Raw genomic sequence first — 12099 nt, forward strand, 5'->3', positions numbered from 1 at the left:
TAATGTGTCCCTTTTGGTTTTGTATAGATTATATGAGATACTCAGAATCAAGATGAACTTTAAACTTTAAGCAGCTGGAATCAGTTCTTTTTATATTCTGCAGACTAATTTGATATGGCCTTGGGCAACTTCATCCCTCGTAACTTGTTTTCTCTTTCATAAAATGAAGATAACACATATCATGCAGGCATTCTTAGGTCATATCAAATAAACAGAGTTAGGAGGCATATTATATAGGACAGCTTAATAGGCTTTCCAATATTGTAAAGATAACTATAGATTTAAATTTTTCTTCCTTTGCTGCCAACATGACAATCTTATGTGCAGCTGTTGTGTACCGATTTGTTTGCATTTGTCTCTAGATGATTCAGGTATCTAGAGGGGAAAATGTATTCTTGCAGCATATTAGCATGTTGCCTGTTTGAATCTTTAAAGAAGAGCTAGAGTGGGGAAGAGGTGGAACTTCAGCATCACGTTCTCTAAGGATTTTTTTTTTTTTTTTTTTTTTTTCCAAATTAGGTTCTTCTACTTATGTATGGCTTTTCTTTCCCTCAGATTTGCCGGACCAAGTATTAAGGGTTTTTAAGGCTGACCAGCAAAGCCGATACATCATGATCAGTAAGGACACCACAGCAAAGGAAGTGGTCATTCAGGCTATCAGGGAGTTTGCTGTTACTGCCACCCCGGATCAGTATTCACTATGTGAGGTCTCTGTGACGCCTGAGGGAGTGATCAAACAAAGACGACTTCCAGATCAGCTTTCCAAGCTTGCTGATAGGATACAGCTTAGTGGAAGGTATCCAATATGTATCCTAATGGATTTCTTTACCCCTCTTCGAACCTGTATCAAAGTCTAAGAGATGAACACTTTGACAGAGTTTTAATAATGAGTACCCCTGAAGTTTAAAAAGAAAAAAGAGTTTTTTCCCTTTACCACAAATTGCTACCTCAAAGTAAATTCACACAGTAGACTGTTGACCTTCACAAGGACCTCTTAAGAACTTTTTCAAAACAAGGGGCATTGTGGCCTGAATGTGGTTCCTGATCCTCCAGTATGCAAGCAGTGACTTCTCATTCTTGCCCATGAGGGCACGGCTGGCAGAATGGCAGGGTGGTGAGCCTGATGTAAAGTAACTGAGTAAACCCCGATGCTCTCTTCTCCTTTGATATGCACATTCACAAACACATTTTCTAATAATATTCTAGTGTCATTTCTCCTTCCTACCTCACTTTTCTAGGAGCTTTGATAGCTTGGGAGGAGACTTCTGTGGCAGTGTGGTCAGCTAATGTCTCCTTTTATTGTACATTATCTATCTTATGAAAAATATTTCTCTCTGGAACCAAATTTTTGCTGCCACAGAGCTTGGTTCTTTTGTTGAATAAGAGCCTATTATTTTTGAGAAGAATTTTTTCACTCTTCTTGAATCTTAGTTCTGATGTTAGATATATGTAATCTGCATCCTCAAAAATTAAAGTTGAAAATGCAGTAAGTTTTGGCTCTTGAAAATTAAGTAGTTCCATAAATCACATTTTTTTCTATTTTTCCCACCATATGGAGTATTTCATTGTACTTGACTTTTCATGTCATCATGTAAACCATGATTTAATTCACTCAAAACTTCTGTTTTCTTACTAAAAACTATAACTGCCTTACTCTTCTTCACTTTTACTGTATACATTAATGCACTGGTAACCATGATGGAGTTCTACAAATCTCCAATGTGTTGCAGATTCGGGATTCACATTCATTATTGAAGAGAATTATAGATGGATACATGTCATGGTCTTCATGAATAATCAAAACAGGGAGGGTTAAGTCTAAATATCAAGGGCATGTGGTATTTGTTCACAGTTTGGCAGGACCCCAACTGTGCTTTCTCTTTTTTTAAAATCGATTTTGACTTAGAGTATCCATCTACAAAATTCAAGGGGAAAAAAAAAAATCACAGAACAAACATCCAAGGGCTATTTTTTTTTTTTTTTTAATTGCTTAAAATGAGACAGAAGCACTGTCTCTAGGTTAAGATCCCTGCACTGGCATTAACTAGTCATTAATCTCTGGGAGCCTCTGTTTCATCATCTGACAAATAAGAATAATACCTGTGCACTTACCTGTACAGTTTTTACAAAAAATCAGATAAAAGTTAAAATCTGTTTTAAGATTATTCTTTTCATAGGAACATTAACAGTAGGGGACGGCTTGTGGGGTTTGTTTTTTTAAATAATACGTAAACTTGGATTGATCCAATTTGTACCCCTCAGTAGTCACGGATTCTCTCTTCACTGCAGGAAATTAGAGTGATGACTTGTGTCTGATCACTTTCAGTTAACTTGCCTGGAGCCTGTTCCCATATTTAAACTGAAAGCATAGCTATTTTCTGTCATTTTTAGCAAAAAAAAAGATAAAATAATCTGGAGAGCAGGGAAGTAGAAAAGAAAGAAGAATTATAGTGGATAGTACAAAAGAAATTCCATATGATTTGTTAGTTTCCATCAAGCTCATCTGGATGAGTTGTTCTATAATCTGGTGACTGAGGCAGCAGCTGGTTTCTCTTCCTTGGGGAGAAAATTCAGTGTTCTCTTAAACTTTCCGTAAAAAGTTGCATTATTGTTTCAAGGAGTATATGAGATTGTTGCTTAGGCTTTAAATCTGTTTTGTTATGTTTTTTTTGTAGGTATTATCTGAAAAACAACATGGAAACAGAAACACTTTGTTCAGATGAAGATGCTCAGGAGTTGTTAAGAGAAAGTCAGATTTCACTACTGCAGCTTAGTACTGTTGAAGTTGCTACACAGCTCTCTATGCGAAATTTTGAACTCTTCCGCAACATTGAACCTACTGAATATATAGATGATTTATTTAAACTCAAATCAAAAACCAGCTGTGCCAACCTGAAGAAATTTGAAGAAGTCATTAACCAGGAAACATTTTGGGTAGCATCTGAAATTCTGAGAGAGACAAACCAGTTGAAGAGGATGAAGATCATTAAGCATTTCATCAAGATAGCACTACACTGTAGGGAATGCAAGAATTTTAACTCAATGTTTGCAATCATCAGGTAAGATGAGCAGATTTGCTTTAGGATTCAATTGAATATACAAATTAAAATTATGTATCAATCTAGGAACACCATATAATTTGTATAAATGCAGTAGCATTTAATTGAATCATAATGAACAATTCTTTTTCTCTGAATACTAACCCTAATTCTCTATTTAAAATCTTTTATATGCTGATTTGGAGCTTAGAAAATCTATATCAACCACTTTTTTTTAGCTCTGTGACCTTTGGCAAATCATTTGAAATTCTCTGAATATCAGTTTATTTCTCTGTGAAAAAAACAATACCCCAAAAAGTTTTCAAGAAGATTAAATGAGATAATTATGCAGAATACCATCAGACAAGCACAAAGCAGATGCCCAATAAATGTTTATTTTCTACCCTTTAAAGTGCTTAGATTGAGGTTGGAAGAAAATACAAGCTGAAACAGTTTGCTCTGTTGATATTGGTGGTGATTATTAAATTAGTCATTTTCCCTAAGTTTGGTCATACTCTCGTTACAATTATGGCTTTTTCTTTGTTTTATCACTGTGGGATGTTTGCCCAGTCTGTTTGATAAGATGCCTGCTATATGCCAAGTCCTGTTCTATGTTTGGAGGCAATGCCACAAAACAAGACAGATAAATCCCATCTACCCTCGTGATATTTGTATTCTAGTGGTTTTGCTCATAGTAAGTGGAGCCATGAGGGTATTAAGGCACGAAGAGTAAAACCCCATGGCTCTGACCCCTACTTCCATTCTCATTTCCCAGAATGATGAGTAGTTTCCTTTGAATCCTTCTGTAAAATTCTGTTCATATTTAGTATGCATGCAGATGTGTCATAGTTAATGATATACTATTTAACTTCATTTCATAAGGTGGGCCATTTAACTTGATACAACTTTTCTTTATTTTTCCCTCCGAGCGGCCTAAACCTGGCACCGGTGGCAAGACTGCGAACCACCTGGGAAAAACTTCCCAATAAATATGAAAAGCTGTTTCAAGATCTCCAAGACCTGTTTGATCCTTCCAGAAACATGGCAAAATATCGCAATGTCCTAAACAGTCAAAACCTACAACCTCCCATAATTCCCCTATTCCCAGTTATCAAGAAGGATCTCACATTCCTTCATGAAGGTAAATATAAAGTAGAGGATTTTTAGCTTCTCTCACGGAAGCATAGAATAAATGCCATTGTGATTTCCTTTTAATTTTTTGGCAATTTCAGGAAATGACTCAAAAGTAGATGGGCTGGTCAATTTTGAGAAGCTAAGGATGATTGCAAAAGAAATTCGTCATGTTGGCCGAATGGCTTCAGTTAACATGGACCCTGCCCTCATGTTCAGGACTCGGTGAGTCTGTCATCCTCAGTAGCACATGTGGGATTAGAGAAGATCGAGTTTAGAGCTTCCTATTAAATGAGGAAATTTGAATATTCATATTTGTAGCATAGCAGAAGTTATATTAGGACATGCCGAGAGTAGTCTCCATTGAGCTCTAATTTACAGTAAATTATTCTGCATCAAGTGCTATTTTGACTTGCAGTAAAAGCAGTCTTTCCTTTAGTCATTTATAAGTTAACATTAAGCAATTCATATTTTTTATTTTTTTAGAACACTGACTTGTAGATCTAAAATTCCTAACTGGATAGTATTGACTAAAATACACAAAAAATCTTAATAGTATTGTCTCAATATCCACACAATGAATTTAGCTGTAAGTGTAGTAAAAAATGATTAATTCAATGAAGGAGAGAAAAGGAGTCTGTCTTCTTTTAGACAAAATTTTTAAGTATATTTGTCCTTTGAGCCAGAAAAATATTTTAAGTAAAGTTGTGTGTTTGACATAATTACGCAGTTTAATGTTTGTGGGCTTCTAGTACTGCTTATCCAGAAGTCTAGTCTTTTCTTTCTGAGCTTGTGATCTTTCTGTCTCTCTTTCTACAAAAACCCATGCTCCAATCTCCATGGCTCTCACTTACAGGAAGAAGAAATGGAGGAGTTTGGGGTAAGTTGTAGAGACCTTGCATACCCACACACAGTTCTTACTCTGCTTGTGTTGTTTTCTTACTGCTTATATTTTCTCTTGCTTTGCATTTTTGCATTTTTTTCTTAACCCTCTTGGCTCTAACAGAATGTCAGATGTCAAACTGACTTTAATCTATTGGTGCTTTTGCTTTTGAGGACATGATCTATGAGAGCTGTGAAATGACTGATGATTGTTCTGGGGAACTATAGGGCAGGTGCACTTCTGAGCTTTCAGAAAGTTTTTATTTTCTTAAAATGGGAAAAGCCCAAAGTGGGGATGGGTGGGGGAATTTTAGAGGAGAAAATTGTGCAATTAAAATACTATTGCACGGATATTTGAGAAATAAATATATATAAAAGGTATCCCCAAGTGTTGAAACTAAATTTTTTTTACAGCTCAACTAACTACTGTTTTCATTCTATAAACCAATTCTTTTAGAAAATAATTAACAATTCATTTGCTAGTTTCCATACATGTATGTTGACATTTGCATGACCATTTTATTAACTGATTGACCAAATTTCTTAAAAACGCACCATATTCAACCCAAGAAATAAGAAAACAATTGTGAACCCTGTAGCTAATTTTGTCTATGTAAAACATTCTTTTTAGAAGTCAATTTATTGTTGTAACTCTTAATGATTGTAGCCATGTATTCTTGCATGATCTTTTATATAAAATCATTATTTGCTGGCTTGTATGAGAGAACTGCCTTGAATGCTCTACAGATGTGGAAAGTAGAATTTCCTAGTTGGAACAGAACCAGTACCAAACACACATATATATATGTATGTTTTATATATATATATATATGTATACTTTTTTAACTATAACTTTTTTTAATCTTTATATTGTATATTCCTATATAACAGTTTACTTACTGGCATGAGGCATGTGATCTTTTGAACATCAAATATTTACATATTTGAAACATGCTGAGATTTATATAAAATAATCCCATGCTAGAGTGAGCTGTATATCTACCTTTTTCATCTTCCAGGTCTCTCAGCCAGGGTAGTACAAATGCAACAGTGCTAGATGTTGCCCAGACAGGTGGTCACAAAAAGCGGGTACGTCGTAGTTCCTTTCTCAATGCCAAAAAGCTTTATGAAGATGCCCAAATGGCTCGAAAAGTGAAGCAGTACCTGTCCAATTTGGAGCTAGAGATGGATGAGGAAAGTCTTCAGACATTGTCACTGCAGTGTGAGCCAGCAACCAACACATGTAAGTTTCTCCTTAAAGTGACTGCAGACTCTGACTTTGAAATGCACTTCTCTTTCCTTGTGCAATGGTATGGGGTAGTGACAAAACAGAGCTTAGCGCAAGGGCAAGGGGTAGTAACCATTCACCAGTCCTGAAACATACTAGCCTTTTCCTGACTTTGAATGCCACTATTGAAAGTGGCACTGGGGTAGGCTAGGCCCCTGAACCCAGCTGGATTAGCATGGGGAGAATGACATGGTGGACTCATATAGGGTGACTGTTGCTTTACTCCCCTCCTGAAGTAGCCAGTACACAGTATAGGGGACACAGAGAGGTGGACACAGCTCCAATTTGAATTCCTTGTTTTCTCACAGAAGTGACAGGTAACCTGAGAGGGGTGAAGGGTCCCTCAAGTCAAAGAAGCACAGAATTAGGTATGCTGGTTGCCTTTTTCACCCCCCAGCAAATTCAGCTACCATGCAAAGCAATAATTCTGCTAAACAGGGAACTATGCTCAGTCCCAGTTCACAGCCTTAAAAATCTGGCTAGCAACTCGGTGAGTGAACTCACTGCCCAGCTCCCTACGTGGGATCTGACTCCTGGGGGTATGGATCTCCCTGGCAATGTAGAATATTATACCCGGGGATAAATCTGGACCCGACACCGTGGGATTGAGAACATCTTGACCAAAAAGGGGATGCGAAATGAAATGAAACAGTTTCAGTGGCTGAGAGATTCCAAATGGAGTTGAGAGGTCACTCTGGTGGGCATTCTTATGTACTATATAGATAATCCTTTATAGGTTTTAGTGCAGTGAAATAGCTAGAGATCAGTGCCTAGGGCTGTCAGGCTGCAAACCAGTAGCCTTGACTCTTGAAGACGATTGTATGGCAATGTGGCTTGCAAGGGGTGACGATGTGATTGTCACTGTCATAAATAAATGTCTTTTGTCTTGCAATGCCATTAATATTTTCTGCAACGAGGTTTGTTTTTTTCTTCCTTTCTGTCCTATATATAGTCCTTTTGTCCGGTGTGTGGATGGGTGAGTGGAGGAACGGGGACAAAGGACTGAATGGAGGATGGAGTGGGGGGGCGGGCGTATGATTTGGGTGTTCTTTTTGCTTTTATTTTTCATTCTTATTTTCACTTTTGCTGGTACAAGAAAGGTGTTCAGGGAGTGGATTGGGGCGATGAATGCACAGCTGTATGATGGTGCTGTGAACAGTTGACTGTGCGGTGTGTGAGTATGTCTCAATAAAATTGAATTTAAAAAAATCTGGCTAGGCTTTTTCTGCATCTGTTGCATCTGTACTTCTAAGACAGAAATTTTCAATTTATGATACTTTTGAGCCTTCCATGGACAGGTTTGAAGATAAAATTAGATAGATGATTTGAGAAGATTGAAATTTACCCAGAGCACTTAAAAAGCACTGGGTATTAATGGTGAAGAGCTTGTCATTTGGAGTCAAACCCAGTATTTAGTCTAAGTTCAAACTCAATACGCTCCTCTTACTAGAATGTGACAAGTTACTTCAGCTCTGTAATCCTGTTTCCTTATGAAATGAAGGAAATATACATATGTCATTGAGTTGTTTTGAATAGTAAGATACTCAAATACAGCATTTAATTGTCCTCTTAACTTGGTTTGCCATCTGTCTGCCACTGAATTATGCACTCAGTAATCTCAAGTAGTATTGGCTGCTATTTGCCAACATAGGAGAATTTGATAGTAAAAAGACTGCAGTTATCACCATTAATTAAATGTAAACCTCATTTATATGGGAAAGGAATTTTGGGTACCATTTTAGAACAGTAATTCTTGGTTATTGTAGCTTTTATCATTTACCTTTGTTTTTTTCATACATATTGAATTGTCTACATTTTTCCATTTCTGTTTTTAGTGTAATATTTAAATAGTGTAATCACATTTTGAGATGCCTGGTTTCATAAATAAATGTCTTTTGTCTTGCAATGCCATTAATTTCTGCAACTAGGTTTAATTTTTTTCTTTCTTTCTGTCCTATATATAGGCAGCAAGAGAAATTAGGAATTTTAGTATTCTAACTGCAGAAAATGCTCAAGCAGTTCTAAAATATCTTGTTTGTAGCTACTAACACCTAAATAACTTCTTGTTCTGTTTTCAAACCAAACAATTATTAGTGCCTAAGAATCCTGGTGACAAAAAGCCGGTCAAATCTGAGACCTCCCCAGTGGCTCCAAGGGCAGGGTCACAGCAGAAAGCACAACCCCAGCCACAGCTGCAGCCACAGCCACATAAAATCAACCAAGGACTGCAGGTTCCCGCTGTGTCCCTTTACCCTTCACGGAAGAAAGTACCCGTAAAGGATCTCCCACCTTTTGGTAAGTGACTTAAATGCATTTCTTTTTCTGTTGCTTTTCTGGTACTGATTTTCAGATTATGAAAAAATGCTTGTCTTGGATAATTTTGTCTAATATTCTTGAGTGCCTTTGATTGTTATTTCTTACTGGACATCAATTAATGTTTTATTAAGTTAAACTTTACTTTTACCAGTGGAAGGCACTACTTTTATAAATAGTATCTTATTTAATCATGCTCATTTGTCATGGCACGGGCAAAATTGGGAAGTTACGATTTTGCTTATTTAAGTTTTAATGGGTACAGAAATGCTTTGGTCATATGAATAATTTAAACTAGTTTTGCCTTGTAACAGATGAATTGCTGGACTTTAGGCAGAAGACCAGTTGATTTGAATTGATTTGTCTGGAGGTGAATTCTCTTTTGTTCAATTACTGACTCTAAAACTTTGAAAAATACAATTGATTCATGAATGTTAAGAAGCCAAATTATCCTTCATTTTTCCTATTATAATTAGTACTTCTGCAGGTTAGTTCCCTTATGTGAATGGTATAAGAAAAATTGTTCATAAAATATATTGGTTCTTTTTTTCTAATTATATGTGAAATGACAATGTTAATAAGTAAAATAAATTTTAAAAATGGATAGTGAAGAGTTTACTTCAATAAAATAGGATATGAGTAAGTAAGGTATGTTTAGTTCCTGCCTAATTACAAACTGTCCTTATGCGTTGGGGAAGAATTATATAGTATCTCCCTCATACACCCTAGCCTAGGCTTGTGCCTCATGATCAACAAGTGTCTTATTTTTGACTTTGGGAGAGGATGAAAAATGAATAGCTTTTACATGGTTTCCTTTTCAAATATTTTTACTGCTTCCCCCATCATAAACAAACTGAATTACATATTTCTATATCTACTGTCTTCTTAATATGTATATTTTCCTAAATCACCTGCAATCTGAATTCTATCTCCTCTTTTACACTGAGCTTCTTATATAGAGGATTATTAGTCCTCCTTTTAGCTAATAAATAATAGCCTATTGGCACAAATGTGGGTGTGCCTGAATGTAAGCCTAGTCCCCTCTCTCCCAAAGACAATTACTGTCAAAATGTTTTTAAGCTCACTTGAATTTATGAACTTTAGAAATGTGGTTGAAATAGTCATATGTCTTATGATATTTATCTAGTTTAACAAATATTTAAAATCACGTTATATCAAACCTTAATTTAAAAATGTTGGTTTTTTTTTCCTCCTGCAGTAATTCAGGAAATAATTGTTTTCAAACTGTGCATTTTTTACATCAGTATCTTTGTTATTACTCGAACCTCTTTTGAAGTATCTGACACTATCCTATGGCATATCGTATTCATTTCCATCCACATTGTTTGAAAGACCGCCCTTTTTGAAATCATGTTTGATGCTGACCTTGGAATTTTTTTCCAAATCAAAACTACTCATGTAGCTTTAGTATATTTGGTACTTTCATGCAATTAAAGTATTGCTTTAAAAGTGATTTTTTAAAGGCTGTATTAAAACATCAAACACTTATATGAGGTAAAGTGAAGGATTAAATCTCTGTTAAATTTTGTTGCCTCCTTTTTAATGGATTCTGTTAGGTCTATAAACATTTAAAACTAGCACTGATTGAGATTCAGCCTTCCCAAACATCTCTTTGTTCAAAATAAGGTCTTTGAGAGTGCCTCATAATAACATGAGAGATTTGAAAAGGTTTGAATGTGATTCCCTCGTTTTTGACAAATAATTGGGGGAGGGGCAGGGTAATCACTTATTATTGGCTTATATAATTCTTTTTCTTGGTTGTGTCACTTCCATCCTAAATTCAGATATTTTCAAACTGTCTTCCTTTCTTCATTGTCCCCTAACATATTGTTGGGTGAAAATAGTGACTACTTTAGGGTTTAGACCCTAAAAAAACCGTCTATTTATTGGCCTCTGGCAGTTATCAATCACAAACGAAACTACGGATATTTTATTGACTTCTGTAAGCTTACCATTTGTACTGTGAAGAGTAGTACAATTAATAATTATAGCTAGGTTGAAACTTAAGGTAATAGGAAGTTCTATACAATGTCATTGAATGAAAATTCAAAAGCACACGTAAATCATTACCTTTTTTTCCACCTTTTTTCTCTTCTGCCTTACTACTCTATAAAGTATGATTTTCATAATGTGAATGACTCCGTTTCCTTTGAATTACATATTTCTTTTTTAAAGTACTTTTAAAAATCTTATCACAGACTGAGAGTATCTTCTTGACCAAAAGGGGGATGCAAAATGAGACGAAATAGTTTCAGTGGCTGAGAGATTTCAAATGGAGTCGAGAGGTCACTCTGGTGGACATTCTTATGCACTATATAGATAACACCTCTTAGGTTTTAATGTATTGGAATAGCTAGAAGTAAATACCTGAAACTACCAAACTCCAACCCAGCAGTCTGGACTCCTGAAGACAATTATATAATAATGTAGATTACAAGGGGTGACAGTGTGATTGTGAAGACCTTGTGGATCACACCCCCTTTATCTAGTGTATGGATGAGTGGAGGAATGGGGATAAAAACTAAAGGACAAATGGGGTGGGATGGGGGGATGATTTGGGTGTTCTTTTTTCACTTTTATTTTTTATTCTTGTTCTGGTTCTTTCTGATGTAAGGAAAATGTTCAGAGATAGATTGTGGTGATGAGCACATAACTATGTTATCATACTGTGGACAGTGGATTGTATACCATGGATGATTGTGTGGTGTGTGAATGTATTTCAATAAAACTGAATTTAATAAAAAAAAAATCAATATTATAAATGTCCATTCTTCCCAAATAATTTTTATTCAGTCCAATTCCAATAAAAATTTCAATTAAAAAAAAAAAATCTTACCACAAAAAATTTTTTTAGACATTAGTGTTATTTTGTTTTTCAGGCTTAAAAATTCATATTTAAGTTGTGTATTTTTTCTTTTAGGCATAAACTCTCCACAAGCTTTAAAGAAAATCCTTTCTTTGTCTGAAGAAGGGAGTTTGGAACGTCACAAAAAACAAGCAGAAGATACAATATCAAATGCATCTTCACAACTTTCTTCTCCTCCTACTTCTCCACAGAGTTCTCCAAGGAAAGGTAGAACTAAATTACTTTTTTTCTTTTAGCAATAAGAATAATTCAGGTATAATAAATTTCAGAGCTATGTATTACACAATTTTTAAGATTATAGAGTCATCCAAAATGAACTCATATATAATGTCCAGTGGATTTTTTCCCTCAGTTCATAAATTTAGAAGAATTTTTGCATTTATTTTTCAGTTATGCTTACTATTATAACTATATAAGGCATTTTATTGATGTTAAGTATGAAATGCATTCTTTTTGTATTCAAATTTGTTCTAACTAAATTTGATTATATCACATTAATATAGAGAAGAGGGCTTTAAAAATATAAAAAAAACTAATATATTCCTGATTTATTTTTTCAT

General features: G+C 35.2%; 1 protein-coding gene across 18 annotated transcripts in view; it reads left to right on the forward strand.

The window, feature by feature from the left end:
• The window catches only part of RAPGEF2 (Rap guanine nucleotide exchange factor 2), a 300342-nt gene that overhangs the window by 279968 nt on the left and 8275 nt on the right, over positions 1–12099 (forward strand). For 14 of the 18 annotated variants that reach the window (XM_037830929.1, XM_037830916.1, XM_037830921.1 and 11 more), the window contains 8 exons: positions 556–796; positions 2676–3059; positions 3968–4179; positions 4271–4394; positions 5026–5049; positions 6071–6294; positions 8434–8634; positions 11594–11746. In XM_037830929.1, the coding sequence (XP_037686857.1) occupies positions 556–796; positions 2676–3059; positions 3968–4179; positions 4271–4394; positions 5026–5049; positions 6071–6294; positions 8434–8634; positions 11594–11746 (1563 nt within the window). The remainder of the gene's footprint in view (positions 1–555; positions 797–2675; positions 3060–3967; positions 4180–4270; positions 4395–5025; positions 5050–6070; positions 6295–8433; positions 8635–11593; positions 11747–12099) is intronic. The other 4 variants (XM_037830919.1, XM_037830926.1, XM_037830920.1 and 1 more) reach the window with 1 other exon arrangement.

Source organism: Choloepus didactylus, chromosome 3 (assembly GCF_015220235.1).
Source record: "Choloepus didactylus isolate mChoDid1 chromosome 3, mChoDid1.pri, whole genome shotgun sequence".
Lineage (NCBI taxonomy): Eukaryota > Metazoa > Chordata > Mammalia > Pilosa > Megalonychidae > Choloepus > Choloepus didactylus.